The sequence below is a fragment of the Diadema setosum genome, chromosome 7, assembly GCF_964275005.1.
Source record: "Diadema setosum chromosome 7, eeDiaSeto1, whole genome shotgun sequence".
NCBI classification, from domain to species: domain Eukaryota; kingdom Metazoa; phylum Echinodermata; class Echinoidea; order Diadematoida; family Diadematidae; genus Diadema; species Diadema setosum.
This window is the reverse complement of record NC_092691.1, coordinates 30,887,403-30,911,557: the sequence shown is the minus strand read 5'-3', so window position 1 is coordinate 30,911,557 and position 24,155 is coordinate 30,887,403. Positions and strand designations below refer to the sequence as shown.

Genomic DNA, 24,155 nt, shown 5'->3' with positions numbered 1-24,155 from the left:
AATATGCCAAACTATTGCCTACCATGATACAAACATAATGTATATTGTCTCTGAGGTGGACATTACTAACTTCATTGCTCAAAAAGGGATACTATTCATTTTGCATTCCATATCACTGAGAAAAATGATCATGAAATAGTCTTCACTTTTGCATAGATATTAAGCTTTTCAAAAATATGCCACATTATCATGAAGTGGCTCTTAACCTGGAAAAAAATTATGTTGAATATATCTTGTTTACCCTGAGGCCCATGAGGGCAATGTGAGCTCGCTGATGGTGCAGAGCGGTCTGCCTCCTCTCCCCGGCTAGCTGCAGGCAGTTCCGGTAGCAGGCCTCTGCAGCCAGCGCCATCCCACGGTCAGAGTAGATCTTGCCCAGGGTCTGCATGGGTGCATGCACAAGGATTAAACAAAAAAAAATTATTAGAAGTCAATATGACAATAATTAAAACAAACAAAGAGAACATATGATTATAACAAAACAGTGGGATAATGATGATGCTACATGTAGTACTAGTTATGATAACGAGGATCACACGAAAGAAAAGAACAATAACAGTAACATGAGACCCGCGGGTCTAGCGCTCACCTGAGTATTGCAAGTTCACCTTTCACGCAGTCACTAATCTAAATTACACACAGCTCTACCAAAATTTGACCAGGCGTTCTCAAGTATGAGATGAACATGTACAATTAGGGCCCAAATTTGGACGACGGACGCCAGAGGAAGAGCGATCGCAATAGCTCACTTGAGCCTTCGGCTCAGGTGAGCTAAAAACCAACAAGAACTACAATGTACATAAACCCCAGGTAATGTTCAAGAGTCACCAGAGATAAACACTGGCAAGATTCCATGAAGACAAATAAACAGTATGCTATATGCTTGCAGAAAAAGGAGGAAAAAGGATTTTGTTTTCAGTTCTTTGGAGCTACAAGTTGTAGTTAAATCTTACTACGGATTGATGCCATTTTCATGCCACTTCTACTGACAGACAAAACCTGCCATCTACAGTATAACAGCCTGGAGAACACTGCACTCCTCTCATCCTACCTGCCACGCCCACAGCGACCGAGACTGTGCCACGACGTCTCTGATTTGACCGAGTCCCGATGACTTCCTAGCCTTCATCCAGCCGCTTAGACAGTGGAGCAAACGGAGGTTGGCATTTGCCTCCTCTCCGTAGTCACACCAATCAATCACCTGCCAGAGCGAATTGTGTTAAGTATCAGTTTACATGCAGCTTCACCGACGTCACTCAAGAAACACTTCAAACATGTTTGTTTTCATAACTGTGTTTATTGATTGCAAGCAACATTTTGAATAAAAGAGAACACATACATGTAAGATGCGTTCGAGCACTCAAAAGCAAACCGAAGCGAACCGTACCATACTGTTCAAGATTTGGAGCATTCGAGTGCTCTGAGGAGAAAGCGTACCTCAGGAGCTTTTTTTAGAGGGGGTCACGCATTTTGTAACAAGAAGGTCATTCACCTAGCGCACTTACACCACTTACAGGTCCCCCGAACAAAGAGAATGAACTCTTTGCATTATGACATCTGTGGGTGTTACACGCATTCTTCACATGCAAACTTTAGGTACCCTTTTGGTACCATTTGGGAGCACACCGGGAAATGGTCCACTTTTGCTTCAGTTCGGTTCTGTACGGTACACTTGAAGAGCCTTCAAGCGCTCCTCTGCAGCAGGTTTAGTACGGTCCTGTTTGCTTTACGAGAGCAAACGCATCCATACTTTAGCATCACTTTTTATGACAGTAGTAGCACTGGTACGGTAATTTGACACGAACACAAGGTCCCCCATTTGAGTCCCCAGGCTGCAGCGATTGTGCCCCTGGACAAGGCAGTTTATCCTCATTACCTAGTCCTCTGGAGGAGACTGACAACCATCGGTCCTCTAGTTGTGTGCTTGCAAACATTTATTGCTTCTTCAGGGTCTCATATAGTAAATCAATTCATATCAAATTAAATGCAAATTTTGACATCACTATAGACTGATGCATGATTACAAATGTAGTATGGTATAGAACAGTCCTGATGAAGTACATAAACAAGGAAAAGTAGAAATTACGCGGTGCGTAACATATGTCCCCGCCGGAAGTAGCATTTTGTAACAAAATGTGCAATATAGGTAAAAAATCAAGGTCAAAGGTCAAAGAAGTCAAAGGTCAAAATTCTGTGTAGAAGTTTTGAAGCCCTCACCTAGTGCTATCACATAAAGCAAACGGAATCGAAATTGGGTTAGAAATGGCGAAGGAGTAGCATTTTGTAGCCAATGTACAAAATAGGTCAAAAATCAAGGTCAAAGGTCAAAGAAGACAAAGGTCAAAATTCTGTGTAGAAGTTTTGAAGCCCTCACCTAGTGCTATCACATAAAGCAAACGGAATCGAAATCGGGTTAGAAATGGCGAAGGAGTAGCATTCTGTAGCAAAATGCACAATATAGGTCAAAAATCAAGGTCAAAGGTCAAAGAAGTCAAAGGTCAAAATTCTGTGTAGAAGTTTTGAAGCCCTCAACTAGTGCCATCATATAAAGCAAACGGAATCGAAATCGGGTTAAAAATGGCGAAGGAGTAGCATTTCGTAGCAACATGTACAATATAGGTCAAAAATCAAGGTCAAAGGTCAAAGAAGTCAAAGGTCAAAATTCTGTGTAGAAGTTTTGAAGCCCTCACCTAGTGCTATCACATAAAGCAAACGGAATCGAAATCGGGTTAGAAATGGCGAAGGAGTAGCATTTTGTAGCAAAATGTACAATATAGGTCAAAAAATCAAGGTCAAAGGTCAAAGAAGTCAAAGGTCAAAATTCTGCGTAGAAGTTTTGAAGCCCTCACCTAGTGCCATCACATAAAGCAAACGGAATCGAAATCGGGTTAGAAATGGCGAAGGAGTAGCATTTTGTAGCAAAATGTACAATATAGGTCAAAGGTCAAGGTCAAAGGTCACGACTGAAATTCTGTGTACAAGTTTCAAAGCTCCCATGTAGTGCTATCATATAAAGCAAACAGAATCAAAATTGGCTCATAAATGACAGAGAAGTAGCAAATTGAAGATTTTGATCACACACGGACGCACACACGGACACACGGACGGACACACGGACGGACACACGGATGGACACACGGACGGACGGACACACGGACACACACACGTACGGAGCCCGTTTCATAGTCCCCTGCTCGAACTCGTTCGGCGGGGACAAAAATGAATTCTTTGAAGGTTTTCATGACGGCAGAACATCTAGTGGTGGATGGTTTCAAGGTAAACAGTACATTCTTTCCCTGAGGCAAAAGTGCACCACAATCACATCCATGAAAAGATACATGGCACACAGTGAAACCATCCACCACTAAAAGTACACAGAAACCAAAAGTTGACGGCAGAATGTCCCGAGGTCCCCCCTCCTTCCTGACCCTCAAAATTTGAGATGGAAGGGTAAGCAGACCAGAAATTCTGATACGAACAGAGCCGTGATCCTGTCTTACCCGTTTGGAGAGAGTGGCAGCTTCGTCCCACTGCTTGCTCTGTAGCATAGAGAACACGGTATGCATGGACACCCACGGGGCGAGTTTGGAGTCTGCCTTGTCTAAAGGGTGATGAATGATAACATCGAGTGATCGTCGAAAGAGATGGTAAAAGACAAATCAGAAATGTACTACTAATGCAGAAAATTCTTTGAAATATATGGTTCCTGCCCCTTATGATATGATGAAGTAAATGGATCAATCCTTGGAAGTGAAAAGCTGCACATGTAGCAAAAAAGTAAATAATGTACGCAAATACAGCTGCAAATGGCAAGTTTGCTATTCTGAAACTTAATCACTTTCTCATTTCACACTCTAGTGAAAACGTATCCTGCAAGATGATCAGAACAATCCTTTTACATTCTCTCAAATTCACTTTGCTCCCAAAAGGTAGACTAAACTCCCTTTTATCGTGATGAGCCATTCCTTCCATGATGCAATGAGTTAACTGTTTGGACAAACAAACCCCCCTGTCACTCTTAACTAGCAGAACAAACAAAGATTCCTTACTCATCTGGAGGAGAAACTTGGAAATCTGAAGGTTGACATCCAACAGAGTTGCATCCTTCTGGTGGAGGGCCTGCCAAGTGGTCTGGGCAGAGCAGGCTGCCCCCAGCAGGGCCCAGTTGTTCACATCACCTGGCACCACAAAAGATACAAGACATGTCGTTATTGTTGCAGCATTCTTATTGGCACAGTGAGCACTTACGGCATACTCACTGCTTCAAAAGATAAAAGAATCTCACAGCAAAATAGTAATGCAAGAAGTTGTGTACACTACAGGGCCCTGTTTCATAAAGCTGTTCGTAAAGTTACGAACAGCTTATGAGCGACTGGTGATCAGTTCTGATGTGCTATACTTATCAGAATTTCCATAATTCAGCACAAGAACTGATCACCAGTCACTCGTAAGTCGTTCGTAACTTTACGAACAGCTTTATGAAACACCCCCATGGCAGGAACTTTATATTCCAAAGATCAGTGTTACATTGTGTGTCATGGATAGCACCAACATCAAATGATTTTACAGTGTGAAGCTGACAGTAGAGAGTAATAAGAAACATTTAACAGAAACACCTTCCAAGTTGCATTTGAATATTTTGTCTTCTTGAAAGTTCAGAATCTTTTACCGGGCATGGCATGGACTGCCTTCTGAGCTGCTATCAAGCTAGGAGACAATCGACATGTAGAAGGGTCGCCGTGGTTACCAGAGCTAAGCTCTGTCGATGAATCAACTTGTAGAATGCTCTGTGTAAGGCAACAAATGAAATGCAGAAAAAAAAGTCTCAAATAAAAATAGCAAGTCCACATAGAAAGCTCCAGTTTATGCTGTTTGAAATCCTGCCTCTACATTTTCAGCATTTGTTTTATTCATGTAGCTTTGGACCACTGCATTATTGACTTGTTATAAATCTAACCTAGCTTTACACAATAAAAGCACCAATAACCATCATAACGTAAAGTAGAGCAACATAAACAGGCAGTTTTACTAAGTATGCTTTCGGTATATTTGTAGGCAATATTATGAATAGAATGGAGGATTAAATACGAAGGTAACATATGGTGGAACAAGTGAAGCAAGGTCTAAAGAAAACAAGTGTACCCATGGCAATGTGCATATACCGGGTGTCCCAAAAAAAGCGGAAGGATGGATTTTCAGTACCTTACATTCTAAAAGTGATATATTTTTTTACATCATTAGAAAGCGCATCTTCCGAAGAAGACAATGATACCAAAATCATTAAATTTGGTTCAGTACTTTTTATTCTACGCCAATTTCTGTGAATGCAGTCATTTTCAAATTTTGCTGGATTTTTGCGAAGTATGAGATAACAATTTGGGTGCAACACGCATTCCATATGGTGGATTGTGCAAGCTCGTTGATCCATGTCAACAAAAGATACAGCTTTTACATTGGGCACGCACACACGCACACACAGTGTTTTTTCCTGGCCCGCGTCCAATGTGAAAGCTGTATCTTTTGTTGACATGGATCACAGAGCTTACACAATATTCACCGTATGGATCGCGTGTCACGCCCAAATTATTATCTCATAAGTCGCAAAAAATCCAGTGAAATTTGAAAATTACTACGTTTATAGAAATTGGCGTAGAATAAAAAGTACTGAACCAAATTTAATGATTTTGGTGTCATTGTCTTCTGCGGAAGATGCTCTTTTAGAACGTAAGTTACCGAAATCCACCGTTCCGCTTTTTTTTTTTTACACCCGGTATACTGGTAAACAAGACTATTATTAAACAAAAAAGTTGCCGATGTGTCAAGTCTATACCATTTGTGTGGAGCCAAGCCTTTGTGCAACACGACAGCATGCCGAGGCAAGCTGGAAAATAAAAAAGAAAGAAAAGAGTTGTACAGAAACAAAAATAATATTCTTTAACCTTTGAAACCTTTCAAATGTGTTTAAAAGAAGCAATTTGCAGGATAGGGAAATAGAGGCAAATAAATTCTACAAACACTTATCATCGCTGGGGTGACAAGACCTTGTATCTGAAATTTTGGTGAAAATTACTTTTTTGGATTAATGGTCAAATAATGGGTTCGGTGATGTCCTGTCCAAATCCCAACTGTCTTATTCCAAAAATGAAGCCACCACGGCATGTCAAAGGAAAGGCTATCCCATTCGCTATAGTGCTTTGGCCATCATGTTTCTTGGCTCTCTTAAACATTTGACATTTTGTAGATACGAGGTCTTGTCGCCCCAGCGACGATATGACATGCAAAAGTATAACTTTTAACTGGATAGCAAAGTGAATCTTTCAGAAGACTTCCATAAGAATATACATGTATATCGCCACTCTCGACATGACATATGTGGAGGCAATTTATGGGGGAAGTACAGAGAGAGAAACACAAACTTAACACTTTTTTAAAAACTGTTATATACCACTACTTATGTAAAACATGTGTAAGTGGAATTGAAGGACAGTAAGATAAAATGGCCTATCATATATCTTTTACAGCAATTCAATTCACCCACTTTAATTTCTGTATCAAATATACCACCAATCCCTGCACTTCAGGATAGTTCAGACAATCATATTTCATTTGGTTGGGACATCCAATATCCCCATGGACCTTTGTCAAGAGTTTATTCAGGGAACAGGAAAGTGGGGATAACGGTGACACAACATTTGCTCCTGCGACAATTGCTCCAGTCTTATTTCCTCCATGGACTTAGGGTTAGGGCTAGGGTTGTGATAGGGTTTTAGGTTTAGTTTGATGTGAGGATTAGGATTAGGGCTAGGGTTATGTTTGTAGGTAGGTTTTATATTTGGCTTAGTGTGCAGATATTCTATGGGAGCAATTGCCACAGGAGCAAATGTAATGGAACTGGGGATACCATCATACAGACTTATAGTCATCATTTGCTGATGCATTAGATAAACTTCCCTACATTGGTGATGGTAATTCTGGGTTCCTAATTGTTGGGACTATCAACGGCCAAAACCTATATAAAGTATGTCCAAAAAAAAAAAAAAAAAAAAAAAAAAAAAAAAAAATTACAATCAAATTTTCACATTGAAAACACCCCATATGACTAAACTGTCTAAATGCTACTTCAGGGTCTTAAAATATAACATCTTAGCTCTATTTTGCAAAAAAAAAACCCATTCAATTTGGTTAAGCGGTCACAGAGAAATGTGGAATGTTGCAAAGCATGTCAAGAGTCTGATTCTTCCAAGTTTAGCATTTCGATGCTTTTGTGTGTGAATACAATAGACAGAACTTGGAGGGAAGATATTCCTGACATCCTCTACAAAATTCCTCATTTCTCTTTAGCAACTGAAGCAAATCGAATGGGGTTTTCTGTAAGATGTGGACAATGAGTTATAGTTTCATACCCTGAATTTGTATTTGGATTGATTCACTACTTTTAAAGATATCATTGCGGAGGGTTCTGTTGTAATTTTTTGGGGGACATACAGTATTAAGTTCTTCAGTTTCCTGAACTACTTCGATACAAGCCATACATCAGTCAATGTATGAGTTCATGTTCAACACATTCAGTCCCACTTCCTAAACTACCATTGCAACAATTTTGCTATCAAGGATAATAAAGAGTTTCTACATAAATTCGTTACCTGGTACAACTTGTTACCTCACTCAGATAATGGCCAGAGAAATTCTGGGACTGGAATAAATCCTGAAATATTCTGAAGGCAGTCAATGAAGAAGTCAAATATTGGTAGTTCTCTGGTAAAGTAGGGAATTACATGTCTAACATATCATTGAATGATGACTTTCAAAAGAAAAAAGAAAAAAGTCTTCTTCAATCTTACCGTGGTGGAAGACGGGTCTAGAAGGATAGCCACCTCAGCTGTGAGAGCTCGGAAAGGAGTGTCACTGGGACAGCTGAGAAGAGATGTGAAAAGTTCAAAAGTTTTAAATTCAAAAGCCATTCTTCATGTCAACCGTTTTCAAATACAGAGGTAGCTCCACATAATTGTATTATCTTATAACATGCCTTTCACATCTAAGGTTCAAATTATGTCATCAGTAATAGGTATTCCATAATGACAAATTATTGTTGAAGCAGAAAGTAATGTTTTGGCAAAAATTTGACCTGAATGGTCATATCAAATGAAATACAGGTTATTTGAAAATCAGTGAATCAATAACTTCTGAAATGATAGATATGTCCAACTTCACTCACAGATTGTGAGTACTGTGTTATTTTGTGTACTCTCTCAAACAGATTATGTAGGTAGTGACCAAGCACATTTCATTTCTGGATTATCGGGGTGAACATATTGTGTGTCTTGGACTGGAGGAAGCATAAAAACATGATAATTCTGATCATTTTCTCAGCTAATTGACATAATATCTATATAAAAGAAAAAAAAATAAATGAACAGAATTTTCAATATGTATTAACCTAAAGGCACTGTAAATAAACAGTGAGAATGGCAGCCATTTCAAGGCCCACAAGGGATCTCAAATCAAATGACATAGTATGACAACTTCTCTGAATTGATGTGATTTTAATAAAGAAAAAGTTGGTAAATAGATTACAAGTTACGTTTTCGCTGAGATAAGTTTTGGAGAAATATCTGGATTTTTAGTCTTACAAAGTCTGTGTACTATTCCCTACAAGAATCTAAATATTTCAATTCACCAATTCACTTTATATTGGACAGATTGTGTTCCTGTATTATTATTATTATTATTATTACTATTATTTATAGTACGCTTTTCCCACAAGGCCCAAAGCGCTTACAATCAATTCAAAACATGTACGACAGTATGTATAATTGGATAAATGTTATATATACAGCTACGAACTAGTTGCTACTGAAAAGATGTGTTTTCAAGGCTTTTTTGAACACACTGACTGATGGAGACTGTCTAACGGTAAGTGGTAAATTGTTCCAGTGCTTTGAAGCAGACACAGTAAATGTCCTATCACCAGCTAAGGTGCGAGTAACAGAGTATGTGAGACGAAGCGGATCACTAGATGACCTCAAATTTCTAGTAGGTGTATATAAAGTCAAACAGGCGTCTAAATATTTCGGAGCTTGATCGTTAAGGATTTTATAAACAAACAAAACTAATTTGAAAATTATCCGTTGCTTCAAAGGAAGCCAGTGCAACGACTTCAGAAGTGGCTGAGATGGGTAGTCCCTAGAAACCTGAAACACTAATCGGGCTGCCCAATTTTGAAGTCGCTGCACACGATCCAGTTGAGTTGAAGGAATGGAAGAGAGAAGCCCGTTACAATAATCTATGCGGGATAGAACTAAAGAACGCACTGCGTAATGACATGCAGATTGATCTGTAGGCATGGATAAAGTACTCACTTCTTCAGTCCCTTGATAAAACATCTGAGTGCTTCATCGCCATTTCCCTGGAAAGAGACAGACAGACAGACGGACAGTAAAGCCACTTTTAAGGGAAAAAAAACTAGGAAAAAAAAAACATTGCAAAAGAAGAAACTTATCAACTTAAAGGCACAACAGGTGATCGAGGCAACTATCAATAGTCTGTAAAGCAGTATCCTGGTCTCCCTGTGTTGGTACAAGTCCACAAAAGATGGGCAGCGAAGCACACAGACCATCCAAAATGCTGAGGGGCAAACCACTCTCAACTTCAAAATTCTTCAAATTCATGAAATTCTTCCGTCGTAACGTCTTTCATTGCAACTGATTGACAAATTGCCATACATTGCCCTACATTTAGGATTAAAACCATCACGTGGGACTGGAAAGTTCTCTAAAAAGCACAACACTTGTAATAACAGAGAGCTTTGGTCTGTCATAAACATGTTAATTTCTACAGCTTTGCAAATCATATTCATCTTCTAGTCTCAATTTCCCTCACAAAGAAAAAAAAAATGTATGTGAAGACAATTTGGATACTGGACGTATACAGGTAATCTTTAGATCATGCAACTTCCCAGCAAAAATCATCATCATTACACATAGGCCCACATATTGAACTTGGTGTTTTCTATCACCTGCTATGAGCCTGCAATCAAATATGAATGCCAATCAGGGCTAACGTAGTACTCTCTCATCAGTTACAGCGCATACCTGCATGATTTTTGATGCGGCAGTCAGGACCACAGATTCCTGGATCCACTTGTGCTGGTCCGGCTGCTTCACCAGCTCTGCCAGGGCCGCCTTAGTTAGGACCAGGTCCCCGGTGCGGAGTCCAAGGGCGCAGAGAGCGACAAGGCCATGGATACAGGGTCTCGACAGCTGGGAGCTAGAACGTCAAGAAGCGAGAAGGAAGTGTAACACGGTTGTCCAAAACTTTTCACTGAAGCATGTCCGATACAGTGAATGAACTGCAATTAGATCATTAGCTTGAACCCTAAACCGCTACAGGACTGCATGTTGCTACAGTACATCAAGCGTAAAAGCAGTGCTACAACCTGTTCACCGAGATGTAGCCAGGTTGGATCTGGATAATAATCATGCAAAAAACTCCCAAGTATTTTCCAGGTGTCTTGAAGGTGTAAATACATTCCAATGACTTGTTACATAGACATGTAAGGGCAAATTTTATTTTCCACGCCTCCTGGAAGAACTATATAAGATGCTCCTGTGGTGCTTTAGAAACAGACAATTTTGCAAATTCCCTTTCTATTTCCTTTTTCGTTCCACAACTGGGCATCATAAACTGTTATAGGATCCATTACAGAGGGTGGCACATGGAATTAACCCAAACTTTGAAATGAAAAACTAACAACTTTTGAATGTACCGTCTAACATTCCTATAATTTTCACTGAGTGTTTTGCTGACCTGTCTGCATTCATTATCAATAAATCATTATGTACACCTTGTATATGTTTAGGGAAACATCCATGTCACAGTACTGTAATACCAGAACTGTTCGCATCATGAAATTTTTGCAAACTTGAGGTGACTGCCTTTTTTTGCAGCATGAAATTTTTGCAACTTGTCACTGGCATTCAGTGCACATGGTGTAGACAAGAACTGTTGTGTGCATTTCAATTTTGTGAATCTTGACTCTTGCAAAATTAAAATGCACGCAAAAAACTATGGTTTTACAGTGGATGATTTATTTTTTTAATGAATATTTGAGTAGTCTCCGGTGCCTTACTTCTTGAAGAGGAGTGTCTTGGCAGTATCGATGTCCCCACACTGTACAGACACCATGGCCTGGGCGGTCAAGATCTGTGACCGTTTGCCCTCATCAGTGGTCAGCTCTGATGCCTGCTCGTAAGCTGCTCAAAGATACCACAGGTAGCCAACTCAACCATTTTGTTCATGTTATTATCAGGTTCTCATTACACATCACTCAAAAAGCATATACCTCACAATAAAATGTATTTACAATTTGCCTGACAACTTACAAAAGGCAAGGAAGAAGAGAACTTGCTACAAATCACAAATAATTATTCTCAGTAAAGACATATTACTTTGAATTAAAAAAAAACAAAAAAAAAAACAAAAAAAAAACTTTTGCGAAAAGGGGTATCATGAGTTTTGGCAAACCATGAAGTTGTAGTAACTGCAGTCGCTAAAATAAACCAATTAATGACCTCTCATATGGATTAAAGCGATCTTTTTTTTCTCTCCAAAATTTATCTGGCTGCAAAGAGTTAACATTTATTTAAATTCAGAGTTCTAGGGACACAGGGCTGCTATCCTCTGCACATACATACAACCTTGTATGCACACTAAGAAAATACAAAGAAAACAAACATATTCTGCAAGCAAAAAAAAAAAAGAAAGAATATATACATATATCTTTTAATGATGAGATGGTACATACAAAGCATGCATCATAAAATTTCAGATGAATCCAATTGTGCGCTTTTCATTTCAAAAGCAAAACTTTCCTATTTATTACATAATAAAGAAATGCAATACAAGTATAAAAAATATATCAGTGATTTGAAAATTGGTGACATTTTTCACACACACATTTTTCATCTTCGGACTTACTCATTGTGATCATGAAAAGAAAGCTCTGAGCCTGGTGCATACATACCCAAACAGGCCTGCGGCCACTCTTGGTTTCTATAGAGAGCCAGGGCCATGGCGAGGATGTCACGAGTGTCGGTGAGAGGGGTGATGCGTCTAATTTCCTCTTTAGCTTCCTCCACTCTTCCCAGAGAACTGGTGGGGTAGGAGATCATTGGTGTTTGTAAAGTTTCTGGTCGCTTTCAATACTGATTCAAATCTTTGTCAGTGATCATATGAAACAGCCACTGAATAATGTAGCCATGCATATATATATATATATATATATATTTTTTTTTTTTTTTTTTTAAAAGAAAGCAAAACCTATTACTGCTTTCAGGCAAATCTTTTAAAGGCATTGGCACCTAACTACTCAATCAAATCCAAATGAAAAGGGGACTTTAATATTAAGACTTCTAAATTAAAGAAATGTATGTCAGATTGTCATAGTACTCTTTAGCTTTTATCTGTAACAAAAATCTGTATCCTTTGTAGAGCAAAAAGGCAGTGATGCACAGAAACATAAACATTTTCACTTCAAATATATAAATAATAATTTCAAGTGTATATCTTACATATTTTGAATGCAAACACATACAAACTAAATATCATGACAACATATAATTGGCAAATTTGTTGATACCTTAAGACTCTTCCATGATTGGCTAAAGCTGTGTTGATGGCTTTAACATCTCCTCCACTTACCGCCAGCTCTAGAGCTCTGAAAAAAAAAGAAGAAAGAATCAAATGTTCCACTCTTCGAGTTAGATTTGGGAAGCTAAACAATGGATGTAACAATCACATCAAGAGGCAATTCAACATTGCTTTACCTGTCTACGTACAATGGGTAAAACCTCTTGAGTTTCTTTGTGTATTAATTGATTGACAGTCGGTACCCCTGTCACTACCAGAACCAACTTGACAACATTAGATATTAATGGTATTTTACAGTGGTGGTACTGAGAGTGTTAATTGGCAATCTGTGAGGTACGTAGCAGTGAAAGGGCAGCTCAGTGCACATGAATGGGCCCTTCATTTCAAATCACTTCTTCTCACCGACAGTTGACCTGAATGGATAAAAGCAGGGAATCTCCTCTTTCATTTCACTTCTTTTATTTCCACTTTCATCTTTGGTTTACAAAGTTTGCATAAAAAGAGACAAACAAACAAACAAATAAACAAACAAGAATGCATAATATCAAATATGATAGTGGTGGAATCATGAGAAGCACTAGAAAAGGCTTATTGAAAATGATCCATTAGCAAATATTATGATGTAAATATGTATAATCATTTGTAATCATATATAATCAATTGTAATCACGTCTAGATATTTAAAATAATTTCAGATTTTGTCCCAAACTTGAAATCTTATCTGGCGATTTTCCAATGGTTTGGGGATACAAAGTTACATTAATTCTTAATGTGAATAGTTTTCTCCATCACAACACGGCAGCTGTCATGAAGCAACTGTCATGAACCTGAACCTTACCTCTTGAAGGCACTCTCTGCAGCCCTGTGCAGTCCCTCTCTCTCCAGCAGGATCCCATGAAGTGTGTGGGCCTCTGCACTCGTCTGCACCCGGTCTGACCGAAGCAAGCGAAACACAGATTAATGAATTCCCAACAAGGCAGGCACATGTTCTATCTTACAAATGAGTAAACACATTAACATGCATCTGCCACTTATCACGTCTCCAGTGCGATGACATCTTGATATAATTGTATGTCTCCCAATGGGCTGAATGCTTGTGCTCAATTCTTGGCATACTAGAACAACACGCCAAATCTAATCATGAAACATTTAATGGTCCCGACTTGGCTGATCTACCACTTGCGTCTTTTTGCTATTGCAAGACAGCACAGTTGCTAGAATAAATGCACACACTCAAAGCTGGACCCCCATTGATGCTTTTCCAATGTGTGTTCCCCTCGTTTAAAAAGCTGACAAATACTCAACTTGATTGGATATATGGACGTACGTTTCACTGGTGTTTAGACCGGTGTTTCAAGCACATGTTGTGAGTAGGATCTTGCGTTCTGGTCTTACAGCTGTAATTTGAATAAAGTGTAGTATGCTTGAAGTTTTTTGAATGGTTTGAATATTTTTCTTGATTCACTTTCCTTTGTTACACTATATCTATGGTAATATAATTTGGTTTTGCATTTTGCTTTGAAATGTAAGGGATGATTTTGAACTGAGAATGAAACACTGGTTGGGGAAAAAAAAACATAAAGACTGCAGCACACATTTCAATATAAACTAGATCTTCTTACCCTTAGACTAAATAGTTGATGCTTCGCTTTCAAGCCCAGGATATGAAATTTTGTTTCTAACTGCTTGACTTGTCTTACAGTCAAACTGAAATTTGGCCTTTAAAGGTAGGGGATACCATTTACAGACCTCCCAAAATGCAGCAAAACATTAAATATGAACCTCAGGGGACTTGTTTAGGCCACTGCTGAGAAATTTGGAAGTCAACAGTTATCTACAATTTGAATAATGCACAAAACTCAACTACTCAGTAGTTCTGTGTGTCAGCCACACTTAAGCCTTTTTGTTGCAGTCTTCTGTATTTCTTATCTATAAACACAAATCTAAAAGTATTAGTCGGGTACCTAAGGGGGGGTCACCGTGCATCCCCCCCAGGACTCCTCGAAACTTACATTTTCAGGATCCTCATGACATACTAAAACATAATCAAGATGTTAACAGGAGCGAAAAGTGGCTGTTCTAGGTGAAATTTAATGTATTCTATTGTTTTTCATAATTTCTTATGTATTTCTTTGTTTTTAAACTTTTTCAACTTTTGTTTTTTCTTTGTTTTTCTATTGGAAATTGTCACTGACCACTTTTCTACCATAATTAGCACAAAACTAATCAATGAAAGTGATTAATTGTAAAAATAATCAGGTTTTCATGACTTTCATGACAGAGCACTGTTTTCCATAGGAAATGTACACAAAAGCACAAAATTGTGCCCGTTTTGGGACGACATTCCGTTACAAAAATGGGCGTGACTTCGCAAAAGTATGCGGGGAAATTGCAAATATGGTCTCAAAAGTTGCGTGAGACTTGAACAAAACAAAGTCAAGTAAGTTTTGAGGAGTCCTGGGGGTGCACGGTGACCCCCTCCTCCCCTTAGGTACCCTACTATGTAGGCCCTACATGTAAGCACATATTATATATTACATACATACATAAGGACGGGGGGTGGGGGGATCCGCCCCCCCCCCCTCGAAGTTTCGCGCTATAAATCTGTCGCGAGGCTTCTTGACTTTGTTTGGTCAAGTCTCGCACAACTTTTGAGACCAAATTTGCAACATCCGCGTATACTTTTGCGAAGTCACGCCCATTTTTGTAACGGAATGTCGTCCCAAAACGGGCACAATTTTGTGCTTTTGTGTACATTTCCTATGGAAAACAGTGCTCTGTCATGAAAGTCATGAAAACCTGATTATTTTTACAATTAATCACTTTCATTGATTAATTTTGTGCTAATTATGGTAGAAAAGTGGTCAGTGACAATTTCCAATAGAAAAACAAAGAAAAAACAAAAGTTGAAAAAGTTTAAAAACAAAGAAATACATAAGAAATTATGAAAAACAATAGAATACATTAAATTTCACCTAGAACAGCCACTTTTCGTTCCTGTTAACATCTTGATTATGTTTTAGTATGTCACGAGGATCCTGAAAATGTAAGTTTCGAGGAGTCCTGGGGGGGATGCACGGTGACCCCCCCTTAGGTACCCAAGTATATAAGAGCTGATGTAATAACATATAGAGTGTGTGGCAAGAATGTATATAAAAATGTTTGTAAGTTTTGATGAACTTTCTTCACAAAATATACATGATGGACACACATGCAGTGCATGGGTATGCAAAGGTAGCCTAGTAATGTACTGGAATTTACGGTGAGCCCCGAAAAAAATTCAATTCAAAATCTAACGGTCAATAAAAATGTACTAAATGTTACCTTCCACTTTCAATACTTCATGGGAGTTTCTAAAATGATACTCTCTTCAACATACCACTGTATGTATACAACTCTTCATTTGAGGCATGCAAATGGGATTCCCTACCTTTAATATATTTGCACCAACTGTTGATGTACTTATACATTTTGTGGTATTGATACCCTTGCAAAAGTACCAAGTATTTTTTGACACATCCCTGTCTGTGAACATAGAGAAGTCAAAAAATCATAGAATGTATTCAATGCACCACATTCAGCCTGCTTTGCAAAGTATCGTCAGGCATCCTCTCAGAGTAACTGACGTACCAGCCACCTTGCCGATGGCAGCTGTTGCTGCGGGAACAGCCCTCATCTGGGTGATGTTGAAGCGGTAGAGCTCGGATCTCTTGTCGAGGGCTGGGTCCAGGATGGTGCCACAGACCAGGTCGGCATAGCCTAGGCCCCCTTCTACCTGCAAGTGGTAGCCAAACAAAATGGATGATATTAAACTCAAACAGAACTGTGTTCAGCACACTGATCTCGAGAGGAAGTGTATGGATATCGCATTGTCCCAATTGAAGCCGCCATGCCGCCATGTTACCATGCACACTCTTTGGGTACTTGAAGGGATTTTTCAGCAGAGAGTGTCACAAAGATCATGTGATGTTGTGAGCTCTGTACAAAAGTGTGTGGGCGATGTGCATGGTAAGATGGCAGTCCTGTGGCTTCAAAACCATTGCCCAATGAGATATCCAGATACTTCTTTATAGAGATCAGTGGTTCAGCACAGGTCACATTCAATGCCACACAGGTCACTTTCTCAACACTTCCTGTGCTTTGTTCACCTATTGGCACACACACTCTGGAGCGCTTTCATCGCCAATTGGCTCAGATGTCTGGAAACTAATTGCCAATGAATAGAGATTACTTAATCCAACTAATCCCATTGTGTCATCAGGGCCTCCTTGTTGGGTTGAGGTACATTGTTATACCTGAGTCGGCTTGTAAGCTTTACAATTAGGTCATGTTTGGAAGGATTACTATACGCTGACAAAAAGCATGGCAAGTTAAGCTAAATGCCTGGGCACAGAAGGAGTTAAATTTGCTAATAAAGCACAGATGTCTGAAAGCCATAAAGTGTCCACAAATATACATAGATTCCTTCTCCTTGTCCCAACTGCATCATCTGTTGTTTTTTGTCAAACTGTGACTTTTGGCATTATGCTCACACGCACTTTCTACCTTACACTGATGGCATGTCTTGTCGAGATTAACTAAATGCTAATGAGGAGCCATTTCTACGTGAATGAGCTAAGGATGCACCACAGCACAATACCTACAGCTGTACAACAAGCTAAATACTTCAATGTTATGCTTGTGATATGTTATGAAAAGCCCTGCAAAAGATAAATAAATGCCAGTTCTTACAGAGGCTAAACAGTCAAGGGTCACAACATTACTGCTTGACTGGCAGAGTTTGAAAGACTGATTTCATCAAAAGATGGCATTATTTCTTTGCAGCTTACTTTAATGAATGTTATGTGTCGTAATATTAAAGAGGTAATGCACTGCAGATGGATTCCAGTCTATGAAGTCTAGCATTTTGCATTCAAAATACACAAAAGCATTTATGAGGTAACTTTGACTTACATGTGTTGTCAACTCTGTGGTGTGCCTGTATAGATCCATCGCTTCCTCTCTGCCCATGGTTTCAGCAATCATTCCCTAGCAACACATTAACAAAGAAAAAGTAACATCAATAACATCATGACAAAGTATATATTTGATTGTCAACACTTGTGGCATGTTCAAGCAAAGGTTAGCTTCCGTCAAATCCATTTTGAGGACCACAGAGAAAGTCTGGGCCACTTTTGGTATGACATTAATGTGCCACACGCTGGCAATTATTTAAAGAACAGTCACTACTTGACTCGGAAGCAGATATTTTTGGTTCATCCGTTATGATGTGGTCTCAAAGATTTGGTGATGTGGGGATATCATGAAGTTGTAAGGCTGGCCTGGCTCAGAAGTTATTATGTATATATGTATATATATATTGAAAGAAATTAGGCGGACGTTGCTCTCGATCTTGCTATATGCTACCCACAATGAGGCACCACAAACGTTTGGGAAGGGAACTATCTCTCGCACTATATATATATATATATATGAGAATCCTGTAATGAACTGTGTACAGCCGTATCACTGATCTCTATGTACAAAGTCTTTGGCACACATAGCCAAAGAATCTCGATGGAAGTTGACTGTTACAGTCAGTGTACACTTCGATGCACACATTTGCTGATGGACACTATTTGTGTGTACCCTTGTGAGCAACGAATGAAGATCAATTCTATTGGGCAATCCATGTCTCCCCATGCTACTGGGTCTTTTATGTCTTGGCATACACTGTATATGCCATATATTTCGCGAGTCTAAATTTTCACGAATCGAGAATTCCTGACGATTTCGCGAGTGGTTAAATTCGCGATTGTGGAGTCCTGTACTGAACGGAGAAGAGTACACGCGTACGTCACATGCACATCGGGGATCAGTGTCAATATTTTTGCGTGTCTTTAATTTCGCAAAGAGCACCTGACTCGCGAAATTCGCGAAAATAAAAACCTCGCGAAATATTTGGCGTATACAGTAATGTGTAATGCTGTAATACAGCATGCAGGTCAATGTAATGAGAAATGGATATGAATTGATGTATGAGGATAACCTTGGGCAATCGATACCCACAACAACAGAGATGGTTACAGCAAAATTTCATATGGCCATATATAACACAACAGCCATTCATTCTTCACAGGGGCTCTCAAAGTGGGTCCAGCAGCTCACTTCTTGTTTTTCTTTTTTTTTTCTGCAATAAAAATGGGGTGTGGGAGTCTATAGTTTTTGGTAGGAAAGCGACGCAGACTTACCTGACCAATCCAGCTATGCACATAATCTGGATCGCGAGACTGGGCCACACCGAAGGCTTTGTTGGCGAGCTCCAGATTGCCGTGGGATAGATAGAGGGTGCCCAAGTTGGTCCAAGCCATCGCATTCTGAATACCAAAGCAAATGACAGCAAGTAGTAAAATCAATTTGTAATTCTGCGTCTAGTACCAGGGTATGTCCCATTCTCTCGTGCAATGTGAAGTTGGCAGAAAGATTAACCCATAATTACATGTATGCTCCCTCTAATTGCAGCAGAAAAAAAATAATAAGATTGTAGAAACATAAACTTCACAAAAATTATATAACCAATAATTTTGACCATGGAATACCAAAAAGAAACAAACAACAACAGTTATTTTCAAGTCATATTCTGGCGTGTTGTTAATTTTGTAAATATCAGTAACGTACAATAAGTAACAACAACAAATCACAAAACATATGAAATGATCAATGTACAGTATATCTTACCTTTGGCTCTAACTGGATGGACTTTATGAATGCATGCTGAGCCAGTCCAGGATCATCAATGGCTGAAAATTACAAGGTGTGAATGGAAATGTACATCAATGACAGGTTGCAGTCTGGAAATATGTAATATTTGCCCCATCAGCAGGATACTCTGATTAATTCAGACATTCAAAAGAAATCAACATGACAGTCTGGACAAACAATAATGTGGCTGAGAAGTAGGAAATTTGTTATATTTTCAAAACTTGATAGTTTGATAACTGAACTGTCTCTGACCCATATAATATTCTAAACTTTATATTTTTTCGAGAATGCACATATCTATTGTATCGTGTTTTAAATTGGCCTACAAGTGAATGTTTCAATGTCCCATTTCCTGCATGCTCGACTGTACATCTATATTCTGAAGCCAGTTTTCTCAAGACTATTTATCTGGCTGCCAGCTTTCTCACTGTATCTGTGGTGAGGTTTTCAAATTAGTTTAAAAGTTTGGCAAATTATAATAATGTCATTGAAAGCTCTATTAGGATTTCATGGTGGACGGCGACATGTCAGGGCTGCCAGCATCCATTCCGTTTCAACTCAAATTTGTTTGAACTTGGGGGGGGGGGGGCATGCTGTGAGGGGTATATCAGGTTTCAGGAAATATAATCCAATTAGCCTGTGGTTCTCCAAAGTGCAAGAAATGGATTCAATGTTTTGTGCTGCACCTCTCCCGTTTGATACTCTACAACCCTCTAGACTCACCGGGTTGGGCAGCTACGACCCCCAGACATGTCCAGTGGATGTAGTTTGTTGTGTCCAGAGAAATGGCCTTCTTGATGCACTGCATGATACGAGAGAAAAGTGACAGAGAGCACTCACAGAAGAGAATACAATGATTGTACCTGAGCAAAACTTGTATTACATATATGCACTATACAGAAGCAATTTGGAGGATGGAATTAGATATGATAATAAGGTCTTCTTTACCCAGGGTAGCTTCTTCAGTGTTCCAAGTGTTCTACCAGAGGGCCCTGCCATTATTATTACCCTAGCATTGCTAGGTACCCATTTATACACCAGGGTTGAGAGGGACATGGTGGGTAAGAATATCTTGCCCAAGAACATAAGCACTGGATGGGGATCGAACTCGGGTCTTGCGATTGGGAGTCCGGAGTGTTATTCACAGTGACACAGTACTGCATTTTGTCTTTTCAAAGATGTTCAGGATAATTTGTTATGCCCAAAATAAAATGAAACAAAATCAATAAGATCTTACAAAGGATATCCATTTTCCATATCTCCTATCTGCCAGGTCATGCCACAGACGGGGAGATGATAAACAGGCTTAACCCATTGAACACTGGAACAAGATGCACTGTGGCATGTATTCAGTGGACTATCACTCAATCTTGGAGACTGTGGGTGAATATTGGTGCCCAGCCTCACCTGAAGGGCTTTGTTCGCCAGCTTCCTCTCTCCCTTCCACTGATACTGGTGGAGGTAGCTGACTGCCAGGTCATGCCACAGGCTGGACCAGTCCTCCTGGTGCCTTATGGCCTTGCCGTAACATCTAGTAGAACAAGCAAGCACAAAAATGTATACCTACAACAAGGGCTCCACACTAACTTTATTCTCCGGTGGCCCATTCAGGCCATTAAAATATTTTTAAATTTGACATTTTGGTGGGCCGAAAAGGAATGTTTTGGCCCAAAATAAAGTGATACGTAACAATGCATTTGGATTTACATGTAGTTACTCGATCGGGCCACCGAAAGTTAACTTTTTAAACATTTGGTGGTCTGTCATAAATTTCTAGTGGCCCCGTGCACATTCCAATGAAAGAGTTGTGAGTTATTTATGTGATTACCCCAGCTAAAACTCCATTACACAAGGTTGCAACTTCTATATGATCAGCAGTTGGAGAAAACATTGTGACACTGCACTCCAGTTCCATATAAATCTTCTCATTTTGATTTCCAATTTTGATGACAGTTCTGCCATCCTCTTTGTATGGTATTACTCTATATATTAAAGTTTCCTATAGTAATTTTCCCCATTTACAACAGAGTGCCTATGCAACAGGGGCAGTTTCATTCATCAATGAAACAGCTATAGAGCATCGGGTGCGCTTAGTCCCACACCATAGAACAAAAGCAGAGTTACTCGCACCAGTTATGGGAAGTGAGAGTACTCTCACACCTGATTGAGCAGTTTCAACAATGAATGAAACTGCCCCTGCCGCAAATAGGCACCTTGTCGCAAACAGAGATAGTTACTCTAGAGCATGGTATACTTTATTAAAACAAGGCTTGTGGCTCACCTTCCACCCAAGGCCAGAAGTTTCCCCTTTCCCACCGTCACACTCCTTCCTTCCTGCACTCCTTGAAGGGCTCCATCAACTGATATGCTGCAAAAAATGTCGACGACTCATAGACACAATCTTGGTATTTACAGGATTCTACTTATTATAACCAATGTACAACATTAGGTGTGCACTGGCATTTTTTTTTACAGTGGTTTTACTTCCGCAAACTCCACAAACAGGCTCTCAATCAAAAAAACAAACAAAAAAAATTGACAACGAGCGAAAATATTGATAAACATGAAAAGAACAATTTGTGCCACACGCACTGTCCCATGCCAGCACACTAGCGTTGCAACCTACAATGTACATGTGACAATTCATTCACACACAAACAAGAACACAGTGTAACATTCTACTCTTCTCCACCTGTTACCTGATGAGGTTGTCATGTAAGGGAGCTACCAGGGTGCAGGCATCGCCGAGAAGTTTCCACACGCTACTCAGATCTGGTCGCAGGAGGATTGCACTATGAGAAAACATACACAACATCAATTTCAACTCCAACTTAAGTACACTAAAATGTCACAAAGAATGTACAGCCCACATCTAGCGGGTATTGAGATACAATAATCTGCATACAAATTCTCAAGCGTAATTACCAGGTAGTGTTATTCATGTATCCTTACAACACAACTTACATCCACATTTTATGTAGATGTTGCTTTATTTACGCAAGTGAATTCAACTCAAAAGTTTCTAAACTCCTAATGATCACTCTAATCAACCATTCACATTTAACTGTTGGATATTCCCATCCTAAAAGTCTTTCTATGATCACATTTGATGTTGTAAGGTAATTCCTGTCATTCAAGATGCCACAGAAAATTCAGTCCAAAAGCTGTGAACAAGATTAGTTCTTTGCCTAATTTACAGGAACTACTGGTGTTCCACTTCAATCCAAGGGTTTCAACTTTCTATTTCAGTATGAAACTTCATCCTTTATGTGCACAGGCACTTAGTCTCACTTGCCATCCTTCCCATCAGTATTCAGGGATACAGCCAAACTTGACCTAGTGTTAAAGGTTAGGAAACCCACTCAAGCATAGCAATATATGCCTCAGTCCAACACAAAGGCCATAGAGACACAATAGAGATTAGGTGATCTCTACTCATAGACAATTACTTTCCAAGACATCTTGTGCCAATTAGCAAAGAAAGCACTCCAGTGTGCATGCTCATCACCAAACAAAGCATGATATAAAAGGGTTAGGCTGCACACATTCTCAAGCAGCCACAAAGGTATTAAAGCATTTGAGGGTGTACTCTGTAAATGCCAGCCCTGAATAACGGTAACCCACCGAGGATGGGCTGATTTTGCTAAAACATGCATTTGATGCATCACGCGTTACCCCGGGGTACCGTAGTAACCCGGATTACTGCGTTGTGTGGCGCCACGTCACGTCCACTCGAGGACAGCCAGAGAAAAATGCATGCATTGTGTGTGCGTGTACATAGTCATTCCCATAATTTCCTCTTTTTGGCACCCAGGGTCAACCTTTTTTAAAAAATAAATAATTCAACAAAATGGCTGATTTTTATTTGGTACCCCGGGATACCATTTATGTCATTATTTCCCATAGACACCTGCGTGAGTATACTCGGGACTCGTCTTTAACAGGTTAACATCAAGAAGATCGCCAATTGACCCCAAGCACTCACCGGGTGAGGACGCTGACAGCCTGCTGAATGTGGGATACAGCCCTGGCATGGAAGAACTCCCTGAGGCCTGCCCTTGCCAACAGGAGGTGGGTCTCACCCTGACCTACAAGGCATGGTGCAACAGTGGATTGAACACTCATCACCAACCCCTGATTGCAGCATGTCATTTGTCATGCAGGGTTCTAGAAACATGGCAATCTTTCATAATTTGACTGTGTGAGATTAAGGAAAAACATAAGCACACACACATACCAGTATGGACATTTACAGGTTTACGTACACACACATGAATACACTCGCATAAACACATCCACACACATTTCCACTTTAATACCTACTTCGATCAATTATAACTGCTCTGACAAATTTAAGATCACATAATGCTTTCTCTAAAACAACACATATGATATTATGTATTTGGCATTTTTTCATAATAATGCATCAGTTCCACAAATTCTATCAAAAATTAGGAATAGCGTCAACTAGAGATACATGTACAAGGTAACTAGACAATATAGGTTCTTGGTTTATGAAATCTACAACCTCTCGAACAGAAGAGAACATAATCACTTGTAGGGGAGAAAAAACAGTCGATGTGAAAAGCAGCAAAGAAAATTTTGCACATCACCCTCACCAGTCAATGCTGGGACATAGTCCGGTGAGAGTTCCTGGACAGCCTGGTAGACAGTAATTGCCTCTGAGTACAAGCCCCTAGTCTGCTTGATCCAGCCAATCCTGTCAAATGTAAGATTTGAAAAAAAAAAATGTTGTAGTTCTGCAT

The 24,155-nt window shown here is 39.5% G+C and overlaps 1 protein-coding gene across 1 annotated transcript in view; it reads right to left on the bottom strand.

The window, feature by feature from the left end:
* Positions 1 to 24,155, bottom strand: part of LOC140231175 (superkiller complex protein 3-like) — a 44,108-nt gene that overhangs the window by 4,372 nt on the left and 15,581 nt on the right. Inside the window, exons 19-41 of the mRNA XM_072311322.1 lie at positions 24,009 to 24,109; positions 23,375 to 23,477; positions 22,089 to 22,181; positions 21,671 to 21,757; positions 20,797 to 20,920; positions 20,113 to 20,191; positions 19,366 to 19,427; positions 18,879 to 19,004; positions 17,602 to 17,676; positions 16,279 to 16,423; positions 13,487 to 13,580; positions 12,638 to 12,715; positions 12,023 to 12,150; positions 11,129 to 11,252; positions 10,092 to 10,266; positions 9,360 to 9,406; positions 7,842 to 7,914; positions 5,831 to 5,881; positions 4,670 to 4,787; positions 4,050 to 4,178; positions 3,501 to 3,601; positions 1,052 to 1,201; positions 242 to 382 (exon numbers count right to left, since the gene is read on the bottom strand). Coding sequence (XP_072167423.1) covers positions 242 to 382; positions 1,052 to 1,201; positions 3,501 to 3,601; positions 4,050 to 4,178; positions 4,670 to 4,787; positions 5,831 to 5,881; positions 7,842 to 7,914; positions 9,360 to 9,406; positions 10,092 to 10,266; positions 11,129 to 11,252; positions 12,023 to 12,150; positions 12,638 to 12,715; positions 13,487 to 13,580; positions 16,279 to 16,423; positions 17,602 to 17,676; positions 18,879 to 19,004; positions 19,366 to 19,427; positions 20,113 to 20,191; positions 20,797 to 20,920; positions 21,671 to 21,757; positions 22,089 to 22,181; positions 23,375 to 23,477; positions 24,009 to 24,109 — 2,404 coding nt within the window. The remainder of the gene's footprint in view (positions 1 to 241; positions 383 to 1,051; positions 1,202 to 3,500; positions 3,602 to 4,049; positions 4,179 to 4,669; positions 4,788 to 5,830; positions 5,882 to 7,841; positions 7,915 to 9,359; positions 9,407 to 10,091; positions 10,267 to 11,128; positions 11,253 to 12,022; positions 12,151 to 12,637; positions 12,716 to 13,486; positions 13,581 to 16,278; positions 16,424 to 17,601; positions 17,677 to 18,878; positions 19,005 to 19,365; positions 19,428 to 20,112; positions 20,192 to 20,796; positions 20,921 to 21,670; positions 21,758 to 22,088; positions 22,182 to 23,374; positions 23,478 to 24,008; positions 24,110 to 24,155) is intronic.